This window comes from Notolepis coatsorum, assembly GCF_963971535.1.
Source record: "Notolepis coatsorum genome assembly, chromosome: 7".
Taxonomy (NCBI): Eukaryota; Metazoa; Chordata; class Actinopteri; order Aulopiformes; family Paralepididae; genus Notolepis; species Notolepis coatsorum.
The window spans coordinates 119,451,153-119,478,207 of NC_140171.1; the positions used below are offsets into that span (position 1 = coordinate 119,451,153).

The 27,055-nt window shown below is 41.6% G+C and overlaps 1 protein-coding gene across 2 annotated transcripts; it reads right to left on the minus strand.

The window, feature by feature from the left end:
- Window positions 1-6,466: 6,466 nt before the first annotated feature.
- LOC311232537 (E3 ubiquitin-protein ligase RNF212B-like) lies at window positions 6,467-24,371 on the minus strand. 2 transcript variants are annotated; one of them, XM_084319370.1, is made up of 15 exons: window positions 24,315-24,371; window positions 21,166-21,279; window positions 20,947-20,999; window positions 20,214-20,288; window positions 19,922-20,028; window positions 17,569-17,629; window positions 17,003-17,033; window positions 16,864-16,888; window positions 16,553-16,601; window positions 13,826-13,880; window positions 13,351-13,375; window positions 9,254-9,311; window positions 7,674-7,737; window positions 7,386-7,416; window positions 6,467-7,291 (listed from the first exon to the last, which is right to left on the minus strand). In XM_084319370.1, the coding sequence occupies exons 2-15, from the start codon at window positions 21,263-21,265 to the stop codon at window positions 7,219-7,221; spliced, it is 807 nt and encodes a 268-aa protein (XP_084175496.1). In that variant the 5' UTR covers window positions 21,266-21,279; window positions 24,315-24,371; the 3' UTR covers window positions 6,467-7,218. The 2 variants fall into 2 exon arrangements, with proteins under 2 accessions (XP_084175496.1, XP_084175497.1); XM_084319371.1 differs by lacking the exon at window positions 9,254-9,311.
- Between the last annotated feature and the right edge of the window lie 2,684 nt (window positions 24,372-27,055).

The following is a 27,055-nucleotide window of genomic DNA, read 5'->3' on the forward strand; positions in this document are numbered from 1 at the left end:
CCAGGCCAGGGGCCGGAGGGCTCTGGAGCTGTAGCAGTGGAGTAGGTGGTGAGAGGCAGTTTGGTGTCAGGTGAGTCAGGAAGCAGTATGTCCAGGAGTTGCTCAGTCTGGTGGATAGAGTGGAGGGTGGAGATTCTGCTTTTCAGCTCTATGATGGTCTGGTTGAGGTGAAGGCAACTGGGACAGTCGGGGGAGTTGGGGTGCGGTGTCGTAGTTTCCTCTCCCAGGAAATCCCTGGACTCTTCATCCAGAGCTGAGAAGCACTCTTTTACAACCAGTAATTTGGATTTTTAACAATTATCAAATTAATTTAATATATATAGGAGGGCGACGGGTTTGAGAGGTCGACTTCCCGACCTTTTATTTGGATCACTTGATTTGCACTCACCTCCATCAGTATTTTTGTCTCTGCCTTAACACTTTGAGCGCCACGCCTGGTTTTCCTTTTTACCGGCTGAATGCCACCATCGGCGCCAATGTTAACGTTAATATCGCCTAATCTATGTTTTAAATTATGGCTATGTGTCTAATCTGCCCATCGCATTATCAAAGACTATTTTCCAGTCAGTGCTGTCAAGGCAGATTGTTTTTTTATCGCGTCGTTTCCGTTTCAGAGCAGTTAGAAAAGCCCCCGTTTTGAACAGCTCATTCTGGAGCATTCTATGAACATCGTCTTTTAGTGGAATATTCCACAACGTTGATATTCGTCAGCCTTTTTATGAATCGTTCTCAAATAAACGCTAGATGATCAATATTATACATGCGCGCAAGCACATTACGGCCGCGCACGGATAATCGCCTCGTTGATTTCCTCTCTGACTTTTACAGTGAAACCGAAAGAAGACATTTCACAAAACAGCCTATATCTTCATCAAACTTACTCTGATTATCCTAACACTGATAACATAAAGTCCTTACCTGACATCAGATGGTATCCAACTGGTATATTCCAATTCCTGATCACCATTCGAAAAAATCGATATGTGTATGGATCCAACGCGATACTGTAGAACTCCATGATCAGCGGGGATCTGCGGTTCCAGAATGAACTGTGGTAACCCCGGCTGGATCAGTGGACTGGAAAATGTGGAGTACCGGATTTTTTCCCCCATTCATTTTCATTGAGTCCATTCCAAAATCACTTATGTCATCTGGGAGACGACAGGGGGCGCTTTTTTCCACAGTGATCGCCGGCGCCGCTCGGCTATACTCGGGTAGGCTCGGGTGATGCAATAATTTTTCAGATCGCTAAAAATAAAAAATAAAAAGAATTCCGAGAAATCTCGTGAGTGGCATTCAACGTCACTATTAAAAACCCGAGATATCTCGTGAGTGGCACTCAAAGTGTTAACTGTAAATCTTTGTAGATATGAGAGGATGTTAGGATGTTTATAATCTCCTGTAGATATAGCAGTGGTAGAACTTGGCCTAGATTCGAGGAGGAGTGAGTTCTGGCAACAGGAATAGTGTAGTCTAGACTAACTAGAACAGAAATGGCGAGGGGCCATGTGTAAACCAAGAGCTAGCACATTCAATTTGATTGAAATAATCCAAAGCAATAACATTATTATTATTTCTACAGGCTCAGATTATTAATTCAAGCGCAAATGTGTAGCATTCAGGTATGTCAGTACATGTATTTAATAAAATTATTTCTACATTGTTGGTTTGTTATTTGATTAGTCGTGACAAATTAATGTAAGTAGTATATTGTATGTAGAAGTTCAGAAGATGTAAATCTGCACTATGGAAAACCGGCACGGATTTAGGATTGTAGGAGATCTGGGGCTTAGCCCAGATAGGATTTTTTTTACTTCGACACCACAACCTTTAACTTATACCACCACCCAGGGATTAAAACAAAAAAAATCTCCTGACTGAACTTTTTTCAGGCCAAGTCTATTCTTATTTTAACCTCCACTGTATTTTTTTTAATAGCGTTAGCGTTTTAAGGGAGCCTACTTGTAGAGCCTACTGTCCTGACTGTGACTATAGACCCTACTGTTGTGGTTGTTGTGCCAGGCAGGGAGGCTGTGTGCTGGAGAGCGTGAATGCAAGTCTTGTGGATAGCTTCTGATTGATGGCGAGCTAGCACCCTTTTCCCATTACTTTGAACCATGAACTAAAAGGCTTGTTATCATACAAACAAGGGACTAAACACGTTATGCCACAACAATGTGGAACTCCCTACCCACAGCCGTAAAAAAATTTGAATCCTCAGTGTTTCCCACAGGATTTAGTGAGACTGTGGTGGTGGGTGAACCTCTGCCCCTCCAGAGGGGTACGGGGGCATGCCCCCTCAGATCACATTAGAAGAACTCAAGAAGGCCATATCCGGAATGAAAAACGGCAAGGCTCCGGGAATTGACGGTATCCCATCAGAAATGTACATTTCTTGCTGGGACATATTTGGACCCTTATTACTAAATATGATCTTATACTCAGTCAAAGAGGGAAGCTTCCATAAACACCAAAATATCGCACTCATTTCAGTTCTTCACAAAAAAGACAAAGACCCCACTGAGTGCGGTAGTTACCGACCTTTAAGCCTCCTCGGAACCGATGTCAAACTGTACTCTAAGATATTAGCCATCAGATTGCAAAAGCATATGACGTCTTTAGTTCATCCGGACCAAACAGGCTTCATAAAAGGTCGCCTGATCAATGATAACATAAGGCGAATACTGCACGTACTAGATGCAGACAAAGAGGACACCACACCTAAGGCGATGCTATCCCTGGATGCTATGAAAGCATTTGACAGGTTGGAATGGTCGTTTCTATGGGCAGTATTAGAAAGGATGGGGTTAGGAAAAGGATTCATTGATATGATTAAAGTACTATACAAGGACCCATCGGCCAGGATTACAACAGGCACATTCATCTCCGATATCTTTCCGGTATCACGCTCAGCCAGACAGGGTTGCCCTCTTAGTCCCGGACTATTCGATCTATCATTAGAACCTTTAGCACAATTTATAAGACAATCCCAACACATAGAACCAATAGTAATCAAGGGCACACAACATAAAATTTGTTTATATGCGGACGACGTAATATCGTTCATGCAAAACCCCAACAACACATTGCCGCATATACTCAAGTTGATAGAGAACTTTGGTGATTTATCGGGATTTAAAATAAATTGGCCTAAGTCGGCTTTTCTTCCTCTTAACAGTGCAAAAAAAGACACAACCCTCCCAGGTGCGATACCCATGGTCAAACATTTTAGATGCTTGGGAGTGGAAATATTTCCCACCATAAGACAAACGGTGAAGCACAATTACACAAAAATACAGAACAAAATCAAAGACGACCTGGACAGGTGGGCAAAACTTAAAAACTCAGTACAGGCAAGGGTATCAATAGTTAAGATGGATGTATTACCAAGAATCAATTTCTTCAGCTCAATGCTTCCGTTACCTCCTCCAGAGGGCTACTGGAAAAGATTACAAACCTCCACATACAAATTTATTTGGAATAACAAACCACCTCGCATAAAAAGATCCACCGCACAGAGAAATAAAGCAGACGGTGGCATGGCAGTTCCAGATTTTTTACAATATTTTAAGGCCTTCACATTAAGACCATTGAAGATATGGTTTGACCCCCAGGCTTTGGTATCTTGGAGAGAATTAGAAGAAAACATAGTAGCCCCACAGAGACTGAAAGACATAGCACACACTAAACTTTCAATCAAGCATTGTGAGCGAGAATTTGGCCCAATAATTACCCATGCAATCAGAACATGGCGGGAAACACAAAAGAAATATCCTAACCCTCAAGAATGGCATAATCACACTCCCATATTCAATAACAATGCACTCTTAATGGGAAAACGCCCTATAAGATTCCCTATATGGGAAGAGCAAGGCATACACTCATTAGGGGATATTTTTAATAACCAGGGCCTCTGTAGTTATGTCGAAATATGCACAAAGTTTAACCTCACCGAGTCCACATGGCTTTTTTACATACAGTTACGACTTTGTCTGAGGTCTCACGGTGTTCCATTACTCATACCAATTGAACACCACAGATACCACAAATTTTTCTATGAAAGAGAAACATTGGGAGGTTTTGTATCAGGTTTTTATTATCAATTACTAACGTCCTCGTATGAAACCCTTCAACTAGACACTGTCTGGAGGAGGGATATACCAGACCTGGAAAATGACTTTGATTGGCAAGGAGCCTGGGCAAATGTCCGACTTACATCAAGGAACCCGGATCATCAACAAATCAATCTGAACTATATTCACAGGACATACTTGACTCCTATAAGGCTGTGCAAAATGGGGCTTAAACAAGACTCCAAATGCTCCCAATGTACAAATGGGGACGAAGGAACATTTATGCACATGTATTGGGACTGCCCACCAGTTAAGGCATTCTGGAAAGATGTGTCCCAACAATTATCAATACTCGTATCTTGGAATATACCTGTACACCCCTCGGTATTACTATTGAATGATGTTTTTGAGTTTGCAGTGAATCCACAACTAAAGAGATTGGTTTTATCGGGTATCACAGTAGCTAAAAAACTGATCGCATCACGTTGGTTTCAACCGGAAAAAATGTGCCGAAAAGTGTGGTTTCTTACATATCTCGATGTGATATATCAAGAAATATCTACAGCAAGAATTCTGGGTCTCAATGAATCCAAAATGTCAATGTGGTTAGAAGTGGTGGAGAGAATAAAAGCTAGCTTATAATGGTAGTGTCTGGTTAGGAGTGAGGGATAATGGAGGTACTATCCAAGAGGGGGTCCGGGAGGGGGGGGTTCGAGCTGGAGCATATGTGTGTAGGGTTTTAGAAAATAGGTATTAGGGGTATATTATATACTAACATTTATATAATTGTAATTTCGCTGGATATACACTGTATACGGTTAAAATGTTATTATAGACTATTTTTGTTTTATCTTGTTTCTGTACTTGCATATATTTTAACCACCTTTACTGAAAGTTTCATTATGCATTGTGTGTTGAGTACTGACTTTTAATAATTTTTGTTTTGCAATAATAAAAAAAATATAAAAAAAAAAATGCATCAATCTGGTGCACTTTGAGAGCAAAATTAAGAGGCTAGATCTATGATGATCTTTGTGCTCAAAACACAAAATCGACTAGACACTAGAGCATACATTTGAGCCATCAAAGAAATTAAGCAAAAGTGGTTGCCTGTGTTGAACTAGTTTATTTTTTAGAAGAAAAAAAATAGACTGGATTACTATTACGACTACTACCAGTGCCAATACTACTGAAACATCCCTATTGGCAAACTTTATATATAAAAAAAAAGATTTTTTTTTTATTAACATCAATTAAAATATTATATAAATATAATCAAATAGACGGAAATCCGTCTCAAGACGGAACGCTTTAATGCCTGCACCACCTTAAAGCGGACAAAAGGCAGTAGAGAACACTTAAATTCACACCCTTTAATTAATGAAGCAAACTATAATAATTTATAATAATAATAATACACTGTGTTTGTATAGCACCTTTCATACAAGAATTGATCACTGATACAAAGTAAAATAGTGCAGTGCAATAAAATAGTTAGTAAAATAGAATAAAATAATGCAATAGTGCATTGCAATAAAATAGTTATCATCGTATTTTTTGGGAGGCCGGTAAGGAGTGCATTACAGTAGTCGAGTCGGCTTGAGATAAAGGCATGTATCTGGTTTTCAGCGTCCTTTTGATTTATAAATGGCCGTACTTTAGCTATGTTTCTAAGGTGGAAGAATTATGTTTTTGTCAACTTGTTGATTGTGATTTAAAGCTTAGGTCTGAGTCTACCATAACACCAAGACTTAACTCACTCAAATACAGTTAGCAGCTGGATAGACTACAGATGGAAATTAGCTTCTGCTAAATCTGGTGCAAACATATTTTCATGTAACAATGATTAATTGTCAAAAAGAAAAAAAAGAAAAAATATATATAAATATTTTTTTTAAATAGATTCAGGGCTTTTCAGAAAATATTCGGGGCTTGAGCCCAAGTAGCCACCCCCTAGCCCCGCCCCTGCTTGTGACTGAGAAGTAACTGCATAGTGTTACATGTGACCAAAAATATGTTTCTTAAAGTAAGGTCACATTGAGCATGGTTTTAAATTTGCGTCATTAACATTTTACGCTATAGAAATGAGACCATGTCTTTCACGAACACCTACAACACTTAATGGACACCTAATAAAGTGGACACAGTATATTTATTCATGAAATATTTCCATAGTGCAGGTTTTACATCTTAATTTGGTGAAAACTTAGCATTTGTTCTTAACCTCTCAGTTCTTAATTACCCATTTAATATCGATGTTTAATTAGCACAATTGTGTCAGTGGTAACCAGTATTATTTATTTTTTTATAAATGTTTGTGTGACCCCCGCCCTCATTACATTATACATTTTCATACTGCAGCCATTGTTTGAATAATAATCAATAGAAGTGACCAAAAGCAGTTTGACTTTTATTTAAAAAGAAATTCCAGATGATAATTTGTATCCAAAATTGTAAACCTTTATTAACTCATTATTTGGAAAGAGTTGAATATCCGATAAATTGTATATTCTATTTAGCATGTAACAAGTAGATTACTGCTCATGTCCTCTACAGAAACTGCTCATAGGTTTCCAAAATACTACTGAAAGTTAAAAATAGACTTGGATCCATTTTCATTAGAGGGGCAGTTCATCCTTACTGCGTAGTGCTGTCTGTCGCTCCAGGTAGTTGCAGTGTGATCTGCCTCGTTTTGGAGACGTCTGCCATCACATCCAATACAATACTCTGTGGTGCTCAAAACGGAAAAGAAACGCATAAAAAAAACTCAAAAGCGATGTCTTTTTCCAGAAATCATGACCTGGTTACTCAACTAGGCAAATCATAGATGGTACTCCAGGTAAGGGGTAAACATGTTTTTATTTAACTAATTATTTTGGGTGAACTGCCCCTTTAAGGTAAGGTTGTACAGTTTTTCCTCAACATTCAGATAACTTTTAACATTAATAAAGATGCAACATCATAACTAAAATATATAAATCACGTGGGTTCAACCGAGGTACAGGGCATTGACAATTCTAGGTGAAGTATTTTTGGGTGAATATGAATCGGAAAAATTATTTCCCAACAAAATAACAGCCTAAACGATTACATATAAAGTCAATGACTCCTAAATTGAGTAACTGTTTCCAGAATTGTACATGTCTTAAAGGCCTTGATGTCCGTAATGACGATCCCTTCTCTGGAACTGGAAGTTGTCAGGAGGCAGACGCAGAGTCCTGAGAATAATGAAGAATTATCAACTTGGCATCACATTTATAAGCTGGTAAAACAACCTTTTTACCGGAAGAGACTTAAGGAACTGCTTCTTACCTGGTAGGAGTGATTAATGAGGCAGGTGTTCCTTTAAAAAAATATATTAATTCCTGTTAAGAGTTTATTTAAATATATCCAGTTTAACTCTTTCACTGCCACACGACAACAGGTTAACCCTTTCACTCCCACACTACAGAAGGTTAACCCTTTACTATCACACTACCGACGGTTACCGTCGGGTAGTGTGATAGTAAAGGGGTAACCCTCTGTAGTGTGGCAGTGAAAGGGTTAATGAATATTTGTAAAAGCTAAAGGTACTTCCAAAGTGTCTGTAACTGCACTTACTGGGTCCAAGTTCGTAGAGAGAGCTGGAGGTGGAGGTGGCTGACCCAGGTGGAGTCTGGGGAATCTGGTGAGAAGATGGCAGCAATATTTCACATTGCAATACCACTGTAAAACATCTTGTTTATTAGAATCACTACAATTTGGTTTAGTTAAGTCTGAAATAAAATATCTAGATCAGTGGTCCCCAAACGTTTCATATCAAGGACCCCCATATAAATTGAAATTAGTCCACATATCCCCTTTGTCTCTTCCATCTCCCCCATCAGAGAGAATATTTGTTATTAAATCTGATTTAGTCAGGGATCCCTGCCCAGAGGTGGAGAGAGAAACCTATGATCAAAATAGTCATGATTACATCTCATTAGGCTAACTTTCAGTGAATTCAATAATAGTGAAAATAAACTATTCCTCTTTTTGCTGTAGACCATATTGAAATCCAGAACCCACGCTGGGAACCCCTGATCTAGTCTATGCAGGGGTGTAAAAAGTACCCAGAAATTATACTTAAGTGAAAGTATGGGTACCGTCTCAAAATCTTACTGAAGTAAAAGTCAGAGTATCTGGCTAAAAACAAACTTGAGTAAAAGTTAAAATGTTTCTACTTTTAAATGTACTTAAGTACTAAAAAGTACCGGTAAAAGTAAAAACTTTTTTCTGACAGTCTCTTCTTCAGATAGCAGGTGTTTAATCAAAGATCTCCGCTTTCTAGTCTTGCACAAAGACCAATCAGCATGGGTATGGGCGGGTTCATTTTCCATTGATGGGGATTTGATTGGCTGTTTTTAAATAAAGTGCGACCATGGGGCGGCTACGTGGCGTAGTGGGCAAGACGCTCGCCACGAAATCTGGAGACGCTGGGCTCGCCTGTTCGAGCCCAGCGCTCCACATTTGCTTTCAGTTTAGCTGGTCGTCCGTACTAATACACATTGGCCGTATTAGGGGGTGGGAAACTGATGGGTGGGGATCGGGCGTTGTGGACAGCGACTCCTACAGGTCGGTTGGTGCGCCTGCGCAGTAGAATCAGGAAGTGTCGGGGGCAGCGTGAGTCTCCCACGCGTTACTCCTCGCCACTGAGAGATCGAGCTGCGCAGGTGAAAAGATGCGACTGCTGTTACCTCAAGTACCGGAGGGGACTCGTGCTATGTATGACTTAGTCCACATTGCAGCCGGCTTGTGGGAGGCAAGAAACAGCGTCCGTGACAGGGGAGGGTTGAATTGGATGATACGAAATTGGGATGGGAGAAAATATAGAAAATGGGAGAAAAAGTGGATAAAAAAAAATAAAAATAAAGTGCGACCGCAGGATTAATAATGTTAACGTTAGTTCGGCCAGAGAAACAAATATACTAATTAAAATGGTTGGACCTGCGAGATTTGTACTTTGTAGGTCTGCATTTTAAATGTAAGGAGTAAAAAGTATGTTTTATTCTCTGAAATGTAATTGAGTAAAAGTACAAGTATACAAACCTAATAATACTTGAGTAAAGTACAAATCCCCCAAAACAGTACTTAAGTATTGTAACGAAGTACAATTACTCAAGTACTTTACACCCCTGAGTGTATGTAACTAAAAGGCTTACTGTGAGAGAAAGTCTTGGAACTCTGGCTCTCTCCTGGGATTCAGCTGGACTTTGGAAACTAAGAGACAAACAGATTCATGTTTGTGCAAAAGAGATGTTCCATTAAATGCTAAATGGTGCATTTATCCAAAGCGCTTTACAATTTTGTTCCTCACATTCACCCATTCACTCACACACAGACGGCAGAGGCGACCATGCAAGGTGCTCAACCTGCTCATCGGGAGCAGTTAGGGGTTAAGTGTCTTGCTCAAGGACACTTCGAAATGCTGCCCGTGAGGAGCGGGAATTGAACCGGGAACCTTCCGATGACCAGACGAGCGCTCTACCTCCTGAGCACTGTGGCCTCCATTAGACTGTAGTCGAGGCTTCCCAACCTGAGCCACTGCAGTCGAGGCTTCCCAACCTGAGCACTGTGGCCTCCATTAGACTGTATTCAAGGTTTCCCAACCTGAGCACTGTGGCCTCCATTAGACTGTAGTCGAGGCTTCCCAACCTGAGCACTGTGGCCTCCATTAGACTGTAGTCGAGGCTTCCCAACCTGAGCACTGTGGCCTCCATTAGACTGTAGTCGAGGCTTCCCAACCTGAGCACTGTGGCCTCCATTAGACTGCAGTCGAGGCTTCCCAACCTGAGCACTGTGGCCTCCATTAGACTGCAGTCGAGGCTTCCCAACCTGAGCACTGTGGCCTCCATTAGACTGTAGTCGAGGCTTCCCAACCTGAGCACTGTGGCCTCCATTAGACTGCAGTCGAGGCTTCCCAACCTGAGCACTGTGGCCTCCATTAGACTGTAGTCGAGACTTCCCAACCTGAGCACTGTGGCCTCCATTAGACTGTAGTCGAGGCTTCCCAACCTGAGCACTGTGGCCTCCATTAGACTGTAGTCGAGGCTTCCCAACCTGAGCACTGTGGCCTCCATTAGACTGTAGTCGAGGCTTCCCAACCTGAGCACTGTGGCCTCCATTAGACTGTAGTCGAGGCTTCCCAACCTGAGCACTGTGGCCTCCATCAGACTGTAGTCGAGGCTTCCCAACCTGAGCACTGTGGCCTCCATTAGACTGTAGTCGAGGCTTCCCAACCTGAGCACTGTGGCCTCCATTAGACTGTAGTCGAGGCTTCCCAACCTGAGCCACTGCAGTCGAGGCTTCCCAACCTGAGCCACTGCAGTCGAGGCTTCCCAACCTGAGCCACTGCAGTCGAGGCCTCCCAACCTGAGTCATTGTGGCCTCCATTAGACTGTAGTCGAGACTTCCCAACCTGAGGCTTCTCAACCTGAGCACTGTGGTCTCCATCAGACTGTAGTCAAGGCTTCCCAACCTGAGGCTTCCCAACCTTGGGGGTCCTTTTTAATAAAACTACAACTAATTGCTTTTGGACAGAAACACATATAGCTGCCTAAAATACAGCTGTCACTGACACAAGAGGATTTCTGTCCCCAAGGAATGAAACATCGGTTTGTACACTGTGTAAAAACAGTAGACTATTTTAATACATATTAAAATGTAGGGGCCACAGAAATGTGTCCACCCTAATAGCAGCCACTTGCATAAACGGTTGGGAATCCCTGCCATAGTGAGTCAGATTTAAAAGGTGCTGTAAGTGGTATTTTCTTAAAAAACAAGTTCAAATAAGTGTTAAATAGCTCTACATTCCGACAGCCATCACTGATCTAGAGTGCTTGGTCAGTAACATGGGTCTCCCAGTCCCTCTGCTCTGCAGTAAACAGCCATCACTGATATAGAATGTCTGGTCAGTAACATGGGTCTCCCAGTCCCTCCTCTCTGCAGTAAACAGCCATCACTGATATAGAGTGTCTGGTCAGTAACATGGGTCTCCCAGTCCCTCCTCTCTGCAGTAAACAGCCATCACTGATATAGAGTGTCTGGTCAGTAACATGGGTCTCCCAGTCCCTCTGCTCTGCAGTAAACAGCCATCACTGATATAGAGTGTCTGGTCAGTAACATGGGTCTCTCAGTCCCTCCTGCTCTGCAGTAAACAGTCATCATTGATATAGAGTGTCTGGTCAGTAACATGGGTCTCCCAGTCCCTCCACTCTGCAGTAAACAGCCATCACTGATATAGAGTGTCTGGTCAGTAACATGGGTCTCCCAGTCCCTCTGCTCTGCAGTAAACAGCCATCACTGATCTAGAGTGCCTGGTTAGTAACATGGGTCTCCCAGTCCCTCTGCTCTGCAGTAAACACAAAATATATTTTCTGGTATCCCTTCCCACTTTATCCAATCAGGAGAGAGAACCTTAGACATTTGTACTTATTTCAAGAGATCTTGTCAAGCCAGGTTTACTTACTGCACTGGCAGATTATTTTACTTGTTTCAAGCACATTATCTGCTTAAAACTATTTTTTATTTCTTATTGTTGAACCATTTTTGCAGTGTTGAGTTCTCTCTCCTGATTGGATAAAGTGGGAACAGGAAATGCATTTTGTGTTTACTGCTGAGTGGAGGGACTGGGAGACCCATGTTACTGACCAGACACTCTACAGTATATCAGTGATGACTGTTTACTGCAGAGTGGAGGGACTGGGAGACCCATGTTACTGACCAGACACTCTATATCAGTGATGGCTGTTTACTGCAGAGTGGAGGGACTGGGAGACCCATGTTACCAGACACACTATATCAGTGATGGCTGTTTACTGCAGAGTGGATGGACTGAGAGACCCATGTTACTGACCAGACACTCTATATCAGTGATGGCTGTTTACTGCAGAGTGGAGGGACTGGGAGACCCATGTTACTGACCAGACACTCTATATCAGTGATGGCTGTTTACTGTAGAGTGGAGGGACTGGGAGACCCATGTTACTGACCAGACACTCAATATTAGTGATGGCTGTCGGAATGTAGAGCTTATTTTAACAAAGAAAATACGGTCGTCATACTGGCACAATTGGCAGTGTCAGCGGGAGGGAAGCCGGTGGGTGGTAATCTGGTCGTTGTAAACAGCGACTCCTACAGGTCGGTCAGGGCGCCTGCACAGCGAGGGAGGGAAATGGTGATGGTAGTGTGACCTCCCACACGTTACACTTCACCAATGAGAGTCCGCGCTGGCAGGTGAAAAGAGGCTGCTGGCTGTCTCCTATGTATCGGAGGAAGCATGTGATAGACTTCAGGGCTCCCTAGACCGACCAGTGGGGGGCACATGCGTGCAATGACCAGGAAGGGGAGGGGGGAATTGGCATAACGACTAAATTGGGATGGGAGGAAAATACAGAAAAAATAGGAGAAAAAGTGGATCAAAAAAGAATAGTGTACTGTTGTTTTTTAAGATAAGATAAGATAAGATATTCCTTTATTGATCCCCTTGGGGAAATTCAGGCATCATAGCAGCATGGGGGATGGGGGTACAGGTAGTAAAAACACCACAACACAAGCAGTGTAAACAAATAAGTCAATATAATTTACTATCTAACTAAATGACTGTGTAGAGCTATAATTTGAACAAAAGAAAATATCACACCCCCACCCCCTCCTAATAGACAGTCTCCTCCCCAACGCATGTATATATTCTCTCCCCGCCGTATGTATATTTCTCTCCCACCCACCCACCCCCTCCAAATGTACAGTCTCCTCCCCACCGTATGTATATATTCTCTCCCCACCGTATGTATATTTCTCTCCCACGCACCCACCCCCTCCTAATGTACAGTCCCCTCCCCATCATATGTATATACTGTGTCAGGATCTATGGGTACTGTATATTTGAATATCGTATATGTCACAAATGTAACAGTACTAAATACCTGTATGTCATGTATGTCCCTATGCCATAAATGTCATGTATGTTGTGTATGTCATAAATGTCACTATGAATTGAAAATGGGGGACCCTGATGTAAACAAGACAAACGTCTTTCTCTGGTCTGCATCCCCTTAACAATTGTGTGTATTGAGCCGTACTGTATTGTACCCATTCTGCAATCTGTTAAATAAAGTTTTCATTCATTCACTTACTGCACCTTTAAAGTTTTAAAATAAATGTTTTGAATATATAAAGTAGCTACATGTATAGTATAGTATAACAAAAGATAATGAAAATACAGGTCGTTTTGGAAATTATTTCACTGTGCACATCCTACCTCATATTTCGTGAAAGAGGGGTCACTGAAAGAAAACAAACGTTTACAAGGTTATCAACTTGTCCATTAAACGTGTCATTCATATTTTAAAGATCCCTCCACAAAATGTTGTATTAGGGATGATGACATCAGCCATCGACTACTGAGCCCAACATCGTGATTAATTTTTTTTATTCACTGGTATATTCTGCAGTTACATCACTGACTAGTATTTAAAATATTGATATATTTTGCAGTGACATCACTATGACTAGTATTTAAAATATGTTCATAATCAGATGATCTGCTCAGCTTAATGAGACTTTTAGGCCAGGAAAAGGAGGAAAAGTAAGGAAAGGCCGGGTGAGAAGGTGAGGACGGGCTGGAAAGTAGAAATACTGCCTTACCTTTGAGTATATTTATCAGTATCCAGTTTAATCACAGGATATTTTTTTTTAACTAAATATACATGCAAAGTGTCTGTAACTACACTTACTGTATCTGCGTCCGTGGAGAGAGCTGGAGATGGAGGTGGCTGATCCAGGTGTGACCTATATGTTCAAAATAGTCATGATACATTATCTCATAACTTTCAGTGAATGAAATAGCTAAAGTGCCAATCTCAAAGATCCCCATTTAAATAAATGTCATGTATGTTGTGTATGTCATAAATGTCTATATGAATTGAAAATGGGGGACCCTGATGTAAACAAGACAAACGTCTTTCTCAGGTCTGCATCCCCTTAACACTTTGAGTGCCGGGACACGTCTTTTCACGTCTTTGCTGGCCATGCTAAAGTTGCCGGGGGACGCTGTACAGCGTCCTTATATCAATATTTCAAAAATCTGCGATCGGATTCATAATGTCCCTCCGCTGGCCTGAGATCCACCAGCAGGACCCACTGAGCTCTCTGGCGGTTCAGGAGCGCCATCTGGTGGCCGATCGGCGCAATCGCCAAAACAGGATGTTGAATAGAGGTTGTCATGACGACCGTAGTACTTCCGGGCGCTCGCTATGGTTCATGTGACTCTGGCTCGTCACGCTACACGGTGATCGATTGCCAATAACTCGATAAACAACATGATTTGGACGTATATACCATTATACAAGCTGGAGATGGACCGGGTAAAAATATATCCCATAATGATAAAATTTCTACTCGACGATGATCACCCAACGGCGCGCGGAGACTGGGGTGAGTTTCAGCGTGTAACGTTACCTTCTTCGATAATAACTGATATTATCAACATTTGACCCACATTAGATGATTGGTATAACGCTGCCCACGGAATTATAAACGCCCCCTCGCCCATCCGGTCAACATCAGATGACGTGTAGTAACTTCTAGAAGTACGTCTAGTTGGAATTTTTTATATCGCGCTGATTGCCATCAAACTGTATTTCATCATCAATATAATGCATTTGGGGCTATATATCACGTTCTGGAGAAAGCTGCAGAAAGAGATGAAAACATACTTATACATTAGACCATACTTTACTATGAATATGTGAATGAAAAAGTTTAACGTTGCTACACAATGAACAATACATATAGGACTTTGAATGGGCCCTAATAATGGCAATGTAGCAATAGAATTTAAAAAGTTATAGCCCTGCAAAGAAGGGGACTTTCTCCATAGACAAATAGCGCTGGCAATCTATGGTGTAACTGAGGGGTACAATTCCCTGACTGTATTGATAAGTATGGTATCATTAAACCACTACCGCTTTATGTACTTTAATTACTGGCCATACAGTACATGATATATAAATATGATGAACACTTCCCACAATGAATCGGTTCCACACCAAGGTGTAATTAAGTATTTATTGCAGCAAAAGGTACATAATATACTTCTCTGTATTTTACTTTGGATGCGCTTATAAGGCAAAGGAATGTGCGTAGGCAAATCAATAATGAATGTCCATTCTCTGGTTACGCAGGAGGTAATTATACAACCTGAATCTTAGGGAATTATATCTATGGTACACTAGTAATATATAGCGGGAGATACTGGAAGGGTCCCCCCGGTTGTAAGCCAGCAGGGGTAGAGGATCTGTCGTTAGTAGAGAGTCTGGTCAACGATGACTAAGGAGACTCCAAGTACAGGAGACGGTGCAATAGTCTCTTGATCCACAGACAAATACAGCTGTTCTCCGTAGACTGTAGCTCCACAGTGAAGAAAGCTAGCCGGCCTCAGGCTCTCTGAGGCGCAGACTCGACTGGTCTCCTCACAGGGTAAATCCAACACGTGTAGGCGTCGGCGATTCTCCGCTCCATAAATCACAGGACCAAAACAAATATAATCCAGCCGCAAAGGGCTATGTAGTCGTCGGGTAGATTAATCCAGTGTACATGTCCACACGGTTCTCGTCTAGGTCTCCTCGGGTGAAAGCGCCATGAAAGCAGCCCAGCCTGGATAAGCACTCTAGCTGATACGAGGAAGCGTTGGTGATGCTGGTCACTGTAGAACTTTAGCCGCACGATACACTATACACAAATAGACTATTACTGACTTAATAGAAATATGTCGCACTCGACGGTATAGCGCCAAACTCTGACAATTCAGTTATTAATTCGCACGCGGTCTCAATGCTCTATTTTGGGGCCAAACAGGCCATACTTCACCGCACGGAGTATCGTGGGTGAGGCTTCAACTTATTGGGTAACTCTACTTCTGTATTCACCTGCGCCATATTTATATGCACGGCGAACAATCTAGTGCCAACCTCATTTCTGTCTCGTATCCCTGGGCAAGGCCGGGCATGTACAGACATGTCTTGACGGTGGCTTTGAACCTGACTCTGGAGGCACGGCCCCGGCGCCTGTGGACCGCTGTCCAATAGGAGAATGAAATATTATGGTCTGTAATAGGCTAAAGGGATATTCCGTGTATATGTACAAGGAATATACAAGGGATATCAAACGATATACAAATACTATGCAATATATATCAATCAATAAATATATATATTCGGTTTAATCTGATCCTTTGTAACATATGGTATATCATTAATTTAACCTTAGGCAACCAAAGTGTTAACAATTGTGTGTATTGAGCCGTACTGTATTGTACCCATTCTGCAATCTGTTAAATAAAGTTCATTCATTCATTCATTCATTAATTCATTCAAATAAATGTCTGTTTGCTGTAGACCGCATTGAAATCCAGAACCCATTTTGGGAACCCCTGATCTAGTCTATGTAACTAAGAGGCTTACTGTGAGAGAATGTCTTGGAAATCTGTCTCTCTCCTGGGATTCAGCTGGACTTGGGAAATTAAGAGACACAAACAGATTCATGTTTGTGCAAAAGAGATGTTCCATTAGACTGTAGTCAAGGCTTCCCAACCTCACACAACAGACTCAAATGTGAAAGCTACAGATTGCATAGTTGTCACTGATGGAGTTTACAAGAGGTAGATAAAAAATATATATATACGTATATAAAGTAGATACATGTATTATGTGATGATGCAACAACAAAAAAGAATGAAATAGTTTTGAACATGATTTCACAATGCATATAGTACCTCATAGTTCGTGACCGGGGGATGACTTGAATGAAAACATAAAAGTTTACAAGGTTAATCAACTTGTCCCCTTAAATGTATCATTGACATTTTAAGAATGATCTGACCATGTCACACCCACACAAATCATTAGCCCTACCTGGGGATGCGACAGCCAGTCCTGGTGAAAGCTGTAAAGGATTACATTAAATAATCATTTGTATTGTCACAACACTGACAATGTCAGTGTCTCCCAAATACAAGGAATTTGTCCTGTGACTGACATTAGTACAAAGTAGGGGTGTAAAGATTCAACCTCACAACGATTCGATTCGATTACGATTCTTCAGGCAATGATTCAATGCATCATGAAATATCTTCATTTGACCACGATTCGATTCGATGCGATTCAATTAATTTTCTATCAGTTAATTCCCCCCAAAACAATGTATACACAAATGTGGGGGGGGGGGGGGGGGGGGAACTGATTCACCCAGCATGAATGGACTATAGGTCAATAAAAAACCGACATAAAAAAAATATATATATATATATATATATATATATATATATATATATATATAGCCTATATTAGATTCTTAAATTCTTAAATTTTCAAATCGATGCAGTTGAATGGTCACCTTAGGATCGATGCCTTGTTACACCCCTAGTACAAAGGCAACAACTTACAACCTTCTGTTGTGAAGACCTGCTTACAACACTTACCCTTCTCTGAGAAAGGGGCTTCTTCAGTTCAGAGTTCTGTCTTTTCAGCTCTGAAATTTGCCTGAGCAGAACAGAAAAGGATATGGTACAATAATGCCACATATACTGTATATATATATTTATATTTATTGTATACATATATAATATTTATCCACATCTGTCTGTATATACCTGCATATTAGCCTTTTTTATATAACTGTAGATACTATATTTATATCTGTACATATCCCTTACCTACTCACACTAGTTATACCGCAGGCCAGTAGCCTATGACTTACTACCATAGTGTCTTTATGCCTGTATCACTGTACGATAACACTGTACATACATCTGATTAGCACTATTACTCAGTAGTACATTTATATATTTTATATCCAGTTTAATCACCTGTAAATGGTATATTTCTACTGCACTTTACTGTTACATTTGCACTCTGGTTAGATGCCAAACCTCTTTATTATATTATTATATATATTATAAATGACAATTAATTTTAATCTAATCTAAATTTCTTGTCCATACAGCTGCTCTACGGTCGCTCACACTACTTTGCATAGTTGCTTGTAGTGTTACATTTGCGATTAATGGTTCAGTTTTCCATGATGTGAACTGTTGCAGCACAATGCTAGGCTGATGTAGCCGGTGACGTCACACCCCACATACAGGCCTGCATGGCAGACATGAACTGTCCAATCAGAAAGCTTTGTAGATGGCAGAATGCCATTGATTATGTAAACAAATAAAAAATTATCGGGCACATATATACTGTGGTAGTTTGCCTGAAATGGCTTTATACAATAAAATAAACCAGTGCTGCATTCTGCGCATAGTAAGTGAGGACTATCCAGTTAGACTATACAGTGTGCGATGATGAGTCCTATAGGGTGCGTTTGATATATATATATATTAGAGCTGGGCCGTTAACGGCGTTAACGTGCTGCGTTAACGCCGGACTGTTATCGCATGATAATACAATCGACGCCGTTAATCTATTTCTCAAACTTGGGTCTCCTCTCCTCTCTCTGTCTGCACGAGAAGCGAGCCGCTCACTCACTCACACATACACATACGGGTACTTAAGGGCGGGGCCTATCTGTGACTCAGTGTTGAAGCGCTGAGGACACAGACCGAGCTCTGCACTCATTATTATTATTATTATCATGGCGGAGAGAACAAAACGAAAGTCTGGGTACACTTTACGAAAGTCGATGCCGACAACGCACGTTGCCACAAGTGCAATAAAACATTTGCAAGTATGGGTGGCAATACAAGCAATTTGTCAAAACATCTGTTGTCAAAACATAACATTAGACTGGAGAAATACGCCGTTTTCGACTGCTTTGCTCGCAGTGTTCCATCTCCATGCACGTCCACTGCAGGTAAGCCAAGATAATACGGAGTTAGCTAGGCTAATAACGAATTATTACGAATAGGCTAATAAATCAAATATAATTGTTTAACTACAAATATATTTGAAAGATGACAACCCACGCCTCCTCCCTCTCCCTCCACCACCGAATACAGGCGTCCCAGCCAAGCCAAGTCCCTTCACCCTAGCAGCTAGGAAGGACCACAGTTGACACCATTGGCCACTGAGCAACTCCACTAGAGCAGTTGATTTGCATTGGCAGGGTTTGGCCCTGTCTGGCACCCAACGGGAAAAATATTATAGGCACTATAAGTAGACACCGCTACATAAAACAAGCTGGTCTGCCTGAGTGACTGGTGGAAGAAGGAGAAATAGAGATTGGACTGATTGAGTCAAGCCATGTCACATAGTTCAAGTTTGAAATGCTTCTTTCTGTTTTGCTCCTGAGAGTGTGCTAGATACTGTACTGTACTGGTAATATTATTTATTTGTGTTAACTTCTGAATAAAACAACTTATTAAACACAAGTACATCTTATTGAACATTATTTTGATATTTCATTAACAATTATCATAGCAAAACAGCTTTTTCAAACAGTCTGTAATGCATTTTGGAAACGGGAGATGGGCTCATGGTGTAATGGGCCACCTGGCCTGAGAAACATAAGGAGGAAAGAAAAAGTAAGGACTTACTTCTGGTCATTATTTGGGTAGAACACGCATATTTTGAATGCCTTCTGCAGATTTTTTTTTATTTAGCAATTTTAATCTAGATTAATCCAGGATTGCAGATAGATTAAAAAAAATGATCTATGCCCACCTCTAATATATATATAGTATACAAAGCAAGTTAGAGCAACCATGGAGCAACTGTATGGACAACACTACCAACCAGCAAGACAAGAAATGCATAGGTGAAACTATATCAGTCTGTGGGGATTTTTATTGAGTTTCCATCCAAAATACAACAACGTTTGGGGCTAACCTGCCGCACTGCTCTGTGATGTCCTTTAAGCGCCTCTCCGTCTCCACAGATCTGTGTCTGAAGTAGGCTGTGACTCTCTCCTTCTGCTTCTGCTGAAACAGGGCGATCTGGACACACAGAAGGCTTCACTATTACATGCATGTTCAATGTTTTAAAAAGCTAGTATAGTATGGGTCTCTATGAGAAGATCATAGTAATTGGATAATAACTCCCCTCAGGATTTTTGTGGCAAAAAGCTCAGGTCCTTTTTATTGATATCAAGCTGTGTAAGTGCAGATTGCAGATAAGACACCTGTGCGATGTGCTCCAAACGAGACTGCATGAGCTTCACAGGATCCTTGAAAAACACCTGTTCCCGAGGCTGCATCTAATAAGGAAGATTTGAGAAGATAAGATAAGATGATGATCCTTTATTGACATTATTATTGACATTATACTGTAATGTTGGTGCGACGGTATTATGTGTTGAACCTCTGGTGAACGATGAGTAATATGCACTTTGTTGATGAAAATAATTATTGTTTTTAATGCACCAATGAGCATGAATGATGCTTTTTTTTAATAAATGTTTTAAAAACTGAAACATGAATACTACTACATGCACTTTAGATTATGCACTAAGAATGCTCGATGCAATGCCATAGTGCCACTTGAAACCAGTAACAACAGGGACAACGATGGAAATAAGTCCTGGACTTTTCGTTTTATCCGTGACAAGGCAAATACAAATGTTGATCTGTCAATGTTGTTATGTTTGTTGTCAATAAAATCCAATCCAATCCGATCCCCTTGGGGAAATTCGGGTGTCAAAGCAGCATGGGGGGGGATACAGGGTGGGGGATGCATAGCTTCACAGTCCTATACAGTCCAGTATCTATATACACTATAGATGATACACTTAAAGTATAGATACAAATACAATATAATAATATAAAAAGTACAAACACAAGATGAAGATGACAAAGAGAGAAGAGGAGAGGCATTCTGAATAATCTTGGCACCATGTCGTCATCCAGTGAACCAACCTTGTCTGTGATGGGCAGGTAATTGCAACTGGCTCCACAAACAATGCACTGTTCTATGTGAAATCAAGGCAATAAAAACATAAATCAGGACGGTGTCAAAAACCAAAAAACATTCGCTGATATTGAGAAGAAAAAAACAAAGCAGGTGGTTTTGTGGCACACGCAGAACAGTTTGAATCGTGGCAGCGGGCAGAGAAAGAGAAAGAACTGTCATCATACTTGGGTTGAGGCATCTTTCACAGCAGATGTGACCACAGTTGGACAGAGCAAAGTTCTGCCCTTTCCTCCTGAAGCAGCGGTTGCAGTGCAGCCAGTCCATTCCAATATCCTTCCCTGGAATCAGAGAAATACTTAGATCAGCTTATCAGCTAACTATCATTTCTCTCACAAATACTTACTCAGTTTATCAGCCAACGTTAACCCTTTCACTGCCACACGACCGTGAAGCTAATGATGCTAATGATGGAGCATCGCCGTCGGTTGTGTGATAGTAAAGGGCTAACCTTCTGTATTGTCACAGTGAAAGGGTTAACCGGCTGTCGTGTGGCAGTGAAAGGGTTAACTATAAGTTATAATAACTAACTATCTCTCGCTCCCTCTCTCTGTGTGTGTCTCTCTCCAACACTGCAGCCAGTGTGATTGATTGATTGATTGATTGATTGATTGATTGATAAAAAATGTTAATTACCATATTGCAGAATGGGTACAATACAGTACGGCTCAATACACACAATTGTTAAGGGGATGCAGACCAGAGAAAGACTTGTTTACATCAGGGTCCCCCATTTTCAATTCATAATGAATTGTAAGTAAGGGTGCAATTAACACTGTGCAATCCATTCTTTGTGGATCCCGCCCTTTAAGTCTTTGCGATATTAGGCTACTAGGGTTCTTACTTTGCGTTTTGGTGTACTGAAAAATGCTCTGATGTCTGTATTCTTTCTTTTTTCTGCCATGTTCTACCTGGTTGGCTGGATACACACACACGCACACACAGTGTGCAGGTTATTTACAGGAGATTGGCTTCTATCTTAAGTCCTGTGCTAACCAGCTAGCCCCTGTGTTCATCACCACCATATTTAATCTATCCCTGGCGGAGTCAGTGGTCCCTGCCTGGTTCAAGATGTCTACCATTATCCCGGTACAAAAGAAATCCTCCCCAACAGCCAGGTCTCAATGACTACAGACCGGTGGCACTCACCTCTGTGGCTATGAAATGTTTTGAGAGGCTGGTCAAGGATCACATTTGTGCCTCCCACCCCAGTGATATGGATGCCTATGCAATTTGCATACAGGCCAAACAGGTCCACTGATGATGCGGTCTCCCAAGTACTGCACAGCACCCTCTCTCACCTAGACCGCCAGAAGGGGGGCTATGTGAGACTGTTGTTCATTGACTACAGCTCAGCGTTCAACACCATAGTCCCCACCAGACTTGGTGGACAAGCTGATCGAGCTGGGTCTGAGCTCCGCTCTGAGCGCCTGGATACTGGACTTTCTGAGTGAAAGGCCCCAGGCGGTCAGGGTGGGGGGTCAGACCTCCAACACCATCACCCTGAGCATCGGCGGGTCCCCCCAGGGCTGTGTTCTGAGCCCCCTGCTGTACTCACTATACACACATGACTGTGTGGCCAAGTTCAGCTCCAAATCCATAGTGAAGTTTGCGGACGACACAGTGGTGGTGGGGCTGATCTCGGACAACGACGAGAAGGCCTACCGGGAGGAGGTTGAGGTACTGGAACGCTGGTGCCAGGACAACAGCCTGCTCCTGAACATTGGTAAAACCAAGGAGCTGATCGTGGATTTTAGGAGGAGACAGCAGGGGACACACACACCACTGAGGATAAACAGGGCTACCGTGGACAGGGTGAGCAGCTTCAAGTACCTGGGGGTCCACATCTCAGAGGATCTGACATGGACAACACACATAGACTCAGTCATAAAAAAGGCGAAGCAGCGCCTCTACCACCTGAGACAGTTAAGGAACTTCAGAGTATCTGGGAAGATACTCCAGTCCTTCTACTCCGGAGCTGTAGAGAGCATCTTGACTGGAAACATCACTGCCTGGTATGGAAACAGCACGGCACAGGACAAGAAGGCCCTACAGAGAGTGGTGCGCTCAGCCGAGCGTACCACGGGTATTGCACTACCACCCCTGCAGGTCCTATACTAAGAGGTGCAAATCCAGAGCCTGCAGAATATTGAAAGACCCTCACCACCCCAACAACAGCCTGTTCAAGCTGATGCGGTCAGGCAAATGCCTGCGAACACCAGCAACTAGGACAGAGACTTCGGCTCAACTTCTTCCCCCAGGCCATCAGAGCCTTGAACACTGAACTCTCCACACACAAGCACACACACAACACGTACACGCTCACACACTAGCAGCCACTTTAACATGAGCACACACACACTCATGCTGCACACGCTCACACTTATGGTCACTTTACAAAAGGAAAGGTCACTTTAAGAATAGTATAGTATAACTTGAGATTGTATAATATAGCATTGTATAGCAGTGTTAGTGTACATAAAGACCCAGTGCCTCATCCGTAGCTAACAGTGTATTGCACTACCACAGGACCTAGCATGTCCTACCATGCTCTGTAAATAACTCATGTACATATACCGATATGCCCTACTTTGATTACTTGTATTATTGCACAATGTCGTTCTATTGGATTCTTATTATATTATTATATATTACTATTGTATTATGCACGAATCATTGCGGGCAAGACCCGCATTTCATTGTATACTTGTATGCCGTGACAAATAAAACTCTTGACTTGACTTGATATTATCTTCTATCATTCTATAATTCATTCTTAATTCTTCTTTTATTTTCATTTCAGGTATTGTACCATAAGATAATTGAAGGCTGGCATCTGTAAATGCAGATATAAGTACTTTATTCTTATTTTATTATCATTATTTTCTTTCCAATGAAATGAAAATCAGAAAATAAGTGGTATTTGATGGAAAATATGAAAGTCAATGCTTGAAGGAAAATGGACTTCGGAAATCAGTTTTTTTATTTACTGTTCTGTAAAAGTCTTGTCGAATGTAATGTTTTATGTGGACCCCAGGAAGACCAGTTGTTGTCATGCAACAGCTAATGGGGATCCTAATAAACTCAAACTCTGGGCTTCGACCTACCAGGTAGCTAGCTAGTCAACCACACACACAACTGGTTGATGTTACTAGCTACTAGCTAGCAAACGTCAGCTAACAGCTAGCTAACATAAAGTGATTTGTAATTCAATGCAGCGAAAATTAAGAGAAGGTGATGATTATAAATGTGTTGTATTGTATTGAGTGGTAGAAGTAAAGACATGTCTAACATATCCTTTGTTTGAACAACTTACTGAAAAGGATTGCTCGGTCGCCTGTGATAATCACTCAGCCTACCTGCAGCATGCGCCACTGACTGCTGGGGGAGGGACCGTGGGAGGCACTGGATCAAACCATTAAAATGTGTGTGTGTGTGGGGGGGGGGGGTCACAATCTTTGGACACTTAAAAACTCGCTATTAAGTGTGATACAAGCACGTTGATCTGGTGTCCAAACATGAACATAATGGGAAAATTCCACTAAATCACAAATAACATCCAAATGCTCCAATGCATGTAATGCTACATACATGACTCACAGACGTGGACCTATGGAAATCATGATTATGAATGAATGAATGAAAACTTTATTTAACAGATTGCAGAATGGGTACAATACAGTACGGCTCAATACATACAATTGTTAAGGGGATGCAGACCTGAGAAAGACGTTTGTCTTGTTTCCATCAGGGTCCCCCATTTTCAATTCATATAGACATTTATGACATACACAACATACATGACATTTATGGCATAGGGACATATAGGTATTTAGTACTGATACATTTGTGACATAAACGGTATTCAAATATACAGTACTGTTACCCCTAGATCCTGACAGAGTATATACATATGATGGGGAGGGGACTGTACATTAGGAGGGGGCGGGTGGGTGGGAGAGAAATATACATACGGCGGGGAGGGAATATATACATGCGGTGGGGAGGAGACTGTCTATTAGGAGGTGGTGGGGGTTTTGGGCATTTACGGTGGCCAGTTTCGAATTGCAGCCTCCCGTAGGTGCTCTTTAAGAGCGGTTTTGAATGTGGGCAGGGATTCACATTCCTTTACAGCTTTGGGTAGGGCATTCCACATTGTTGTGGCATAATTAAGCTTTGACTCCCATCATTTGACCCTCTGGCCCACAAATACAGAGAAGCAAGACTATATACCAAAAATGTAAGCCTTGACATAATAACTGAAACATTTCTGTCCCAATTATTAAAATGTTCACAATGTTGGTAATGAGATAGAATAGAATACTCCAATCATCCTGAGGGAAAGATGCTAAATGAGGGTTCCGTGTGCAACATGACCCGACCCAACATGATCAGAACATTGAACACTGAACTCTCCACACACAAGTACACATAAGCACACACAGACACACACACAACACACATGCTGCATTCGCTCACACACAAACGGTCACTTTAAACAAAATGTAAAGGACACTTAAAGGAAAGAGGAAAATAAAGGTCACTTTAAGGAAAGAACTGATGTGGTTCTTGTATAGTATAGTTTAGAAATAGCAAGCATAGCATAAGGATATCTAGTATAGACTATTTTATTACCTGGTTATTATGTCTATTTTATTATTTAGTATTATTGCACAATCAAAGCGGGCATGGCCACCCGCATTTCACTGTATGCCCTGGTATGTATGTGACAAATAAACCTCTTGAATCTTGACCCTACTAAATGTAGGTGTAGTGATGATGGAAAGTTGTAGTGATCAATATTCAACATGAAAGAACTGTGCATCTGCAGTAACACAGCAAAACGTATACACAACCTTTATTTAGCCTCTCTAAACAATGGTAAGCCATGAGACTGTCTCGGGCAATTGGTACCAAGAGGTATTCGCTGGCACCCCTCCCCTACCCAAGAATTTAAATGTTTTTATTGATTTTTGCTACCGAGCAGTCCGGTAGAGAGAGAGAGAGAGAGAGAGAGAGAGAGAGAGAGAGAGAGAGAGAGAGAGAGAGAGAGAGAGAGAGAGAGAGAGAGAGAGAGAGAGAGAGAGAGAGAGAGAGAAACTAAATACCTATATGTCCCTATGCCATAAATGTCATGTATGTTGTGTATGTCATAAATTTCTATATGAATTGAAAATGGGGGACCCTGATGGAAACAAGACAATCGTCTTTCTCAGGTCTGCATCCCCTTAACAATTGTATGTATTGAGCCGTAATGTATTGTACCCATTCTGCAATCTGTTAAATAAAGTTGTCATTCATTCATTCATTCATTCATTCATTCATTCATTCATTCATTCATTCATTCATTCATTCATTCATTCATTCATTCAGGAGGAATGGGAGATAGACCGGGGAAGACATTCGACAAAGATCACCGGGTCGCATGTAGCTTATTCCCAGCGGAAGAGTGCGTTGCGTGCCTCCGCGTTTTCTCTGATTGGCCATGACGCCCATGTGACCGCGGCAGCGCGAGAGAGCTGCAGCCGGAAATAGGCTGTCTATTCTATTGCCTCGCGCTGCAGCGCGGAAATAGGCTGTCTATTGCCATTCTCTAAGACAAACTCTAACCTTAACCAGCTCCTTAACAGCGCCTAAACTTAACCCTTCTAACCTTAACCAACTCCGAAACAATGCCTAACCTTAACCTTAACCATGCCTAACCTTAACCATAACCAACTCCGAAAGAATATTGCCATTCTCTAAGACAAACTCTAACCTTAACCAGCTCCTTAACAGCGCCTAAACTTAACCCTTCTAACCTTAACCAACTCCGAAACAATGCCTAACCTTAACCTTAACCATGCCTAACCTTAACCATAACCAACTCCGAAAGAATATTGCCATTCTCTAAGACAAACTCTAACCTTAACCAGCTCCTTAACAGCGCCTAAACTTAACCCTTCTAACCTTAACCAACTCCGAAACAATGCCTAACCTTAACCATAACCAACTCCGAAACAATGCTTAAAGTTAACATGCCTAAACTTAACCGGCGAAAGAATGCACGTTAAAAAA

Coding starts and splice junctions, on each gene's coding strand:
- LOC311232537 (XM_084319370.1), bottom strand. CDS start 21,265: ATGGACTGGCTGCACTGCAACCGCTGCTTCAGGAGGAAAGGGCAGAAC. Junction 13,881..16,552: donor TTCCAAGACATTCTCTCACA/GTAAGCCTCTTA, acceptor TTGAACATATAG/GTCACACCTGGATCAGCCAC. Junction 7,417..7,673: donor TCTCTACGAACTTGGACCCA/GTAAGTGCAGTT, acceptor ATTTTTTTAAAG/GAACACCTGCCTCATTAATC.